The 2,780-nt window shown below is 61.8% G+C and overlaps 1 protein-coding gene across 1 annotated transcript in view; it reads left to right on the forward strand.

Annotated features, from left to right (window-relative positions):
• AACS (acetoacetyl-CoA synthetase) overlaps positions 1-2,780 on the forward strand; it is a 37,715-nt gene that overhangs the window by 25,181 nt on the left and 9,754 nt on the right. Inside the window, exon 13 of the mRNA XM_029921631.1 lies at positions 1,454-1,527. Within this exon, the coding sequence (XP_029777491.1) occupies positions 1,454-1,527 (74 nt within the window). The remainder of the gene's footprint in view (positions 1-1,453; positions 1,528-2,780) is intronic.

The following is a 2,780-nucleotide window of genomic DNA, read 5'->3' on the forward strand; positions in this document are numbered from 1 at the left end:
TGCAACCACTATCCTTACACACAGCCAATCCTTACTTCTTACAGATTCTGATTTGCAAGTTCTCCTACCCGACCCCAAACTCAGCACTCAGGGTGCCCTCGAGGTCATCCGAGAACATGGTCCGAGAACCGAGCGGTGGGAATCCGAGATGCCCACACGCGTGCCCCCAGCGCCCTGCCCTCTGGCTTCGCTCCCGGTGCTGCGGGGGCGGGAGGGCCGAGAGGGGAGCCGCTCGGGCGGCGGGGCGGCTGCGCTGGGTCTGAGGCCCGACAGCGCGCCCCCGTGCGTGGGGCCGCTGCGGCGAGTCGGTCAACACTTTGGACCCTCGTTTTCGCTCTCATAAAATAGAGAAAACCGAATCTACCAAAATAGCTGTTTTGGGGACATAAAATGATAACTGATGGGAGACGCAAAGGTGTGTCATCTCCCCCAGGGGCGACGGTCCAGTGTTTGCCAACTCAGCCAGCGTGCGCAGAGGCCGCTCGGGCCCCCTCCCCCTCCTCCAGGCCGCCCTCCCCGGGGCACGCCGGGGCAGCCTACCTGAGATGGAGCCCAGCAGGACGCTGCTCTTGACACACTTGTACACGTAGTCATAGCTCTGGGCTTTCAGTGGGGAGCCGGTGGACAGGACCATGTGGAGCGTCTGCAGACTGTGGGTCTCCACTAGGGCGAAGACCACGGGAGGGTTAACACGAACCCGAGGCCGCAGCCTGGCCCTCGGGCAGGAAGCAGTAACGGGGCGGCGCCGGGGCCCCCGGCCTGACCGGGCCGGGCCGGCTGCTCCGAGACGCACACTTACTTGGCTTCATGTTCTTCTCTTCAAGCACGGCCAGCCACTTGGCGCCCGTCCCGAGGATGGTGATGCTGCGGGCACGGGAGGGAAAGAGGGCGGGCTCGCGAGGCACGTTCACGCCGCAAAGCTTCGTAAAAGGAGTCCCTGGTTTCTGACACGTTTGCAAAGTCCAAGACAGCTCGCTTTCCTGGGCTGAATTAACCCTCGCTGCCGAGTTGAGGGTGAGTCACGAGGTACGGCAGGGTCAGGTCCTCAGCGGACCCCATCACGCCCACAACCCTGGGGCCCCTGAACGTGAGGCTCGACGTAACCTAACGACCCACACGGCAACCCACCATTCTCCCCTTTCCCGGCCAAAGGAGGCCGTAAGATCAGGACACACACACCGCTCCCGGTGACACCCACATGGACTTCACACTCAGGCCACAAGCATCTCCCTCCCCAGCACAACTAGCTCCGTCCCGCTCCAGGCCCTGGCTCCCGTACCCTCCCTGCCTAAACATGCATCGTGTCCCCTCCCCAGGCTGGAGGTCCCAGCCCCAGTGCCCCTGCCTCCAGGGCACTGACGGCCCTTCTTTCTCTCTGCTTCTTCCCCCTGGTGGGGGCCGGCCTCCCAAGGACAGGGACCTGTCCACTGCCACCACTGCTGGCCACACCCAGGGCACACACCCAGATGCGTGCAAAGGGTGCAAGCGGCACCGGCAGGAGGTCGCCCAGCACGTCTGCTTTGCGAGGTGAGCACGTGAGCCCGGCACACACCCCACCTGGGCCTCCCGTACTCAGAGACACGCGACACAGGGTGATCTGGGGGCTTTGATGCTGGCCCAGGTACTGGCAGAGCCCGGACAGAAGACTCTGGAGCTGCGGCCCCAACGCTGACCCGAGTATTCCCCGCGCCGGACTCCGGAGCCCAGAAATACACCTGAAATGATCAAGACAACTCGTGTGCCTACGCAACAAACACCCCGTTATCATCCAAGGGCGCGCGTCTGTGTGCGGACACATTATTAGCCCACAAGGGTCACACTCCTATGTTCACTGATGTTATTTAAAAACCAGAGGCCCCGAAATGGTCCTACAAGGTCCCTGCTGTCCGCCCGCTCGGAAGGGCCGCAGCTCGGCCCACAAACTGACAGGATTTGACGTGACCACGTGCAACTCAGCTTTAATTTTCAGCAGACCAGCGGGGGGGGCTCGCGGCACCTGAGGGGCTCAGTCGGCTGAGCGTCCGGCTCTGGCTCAGGTCATGATCTCACAGCTCGCAGGTTCGAGACCCGAGTCAGGCTCTGTGCTGACAGCTAGCTCAGAGCCTGGAGCCTGCCGTTAGATTCTGTATCTCCCTCCCTCTCTCTGACCCTCCCCAACTCATACTGTCTCTCTCTGTCTCTCAAAAATAAATTTAAAAAAAAACCTCCATCTCCAGCAGGTGGGCAAAGCGTGTACGAGGGCGCCCCGCCTCACCTGGCCCGCGCCCCCTTCCCATCGTGGCCGGCAGTCGGAGCAGGCGTCGGAGGCTGAGGTCCTCACAAGCACCCCTCCCCTGGGCTCCTGCCAGGGCCTCGCGGCAGCACCAGCCTCCATGAACCTGGCGGTGAGCTCTCCCAGCCCGCCCGGGCCAAGGCCACATCTCTGGCAGCGTCTGGGGCACGAGCCAACGGGGGCCCCAGACCACAGACCTGTCAGTGCTCAGACGTGTGCGTGCACGCTCATTCACACACCTACGAGTGTGCACACCCATGTGCACGCAGACGCACCTACACGCACACGCAGAGACACATGTGCACTCTTGCTCACACAATTCCACAGTAGCTCACACTTGTGCACACCCCCACTATTGCACACTCATGCCTTGCACACATGTGCATGTACACAGTCACACACAGAGCTGGGTTTCCTAGGGCTCTTCATCCTTCAAATTCTTTAGCACCGAGCCCCAGTAATGCACATTTTCTGTCCCTCCTCCTGTCTCTCTCTCTCTCTCTCTCTC

The sequence above is a fragment of the Suricata suricatta genome, chromosome 14 (assembly GCF_006229205.1).
Source record: "Suricata suricatta isolate VVHF042 chromosome 14, meerkat_22Aug2017_6uvM2_HiC, whole genome shotgun sequence".
NCBI lineage: Eukaryota > Metazoa > Chordata > Mammalia > Carnivora > Herpestidae > Suricata > Suricata suricatta.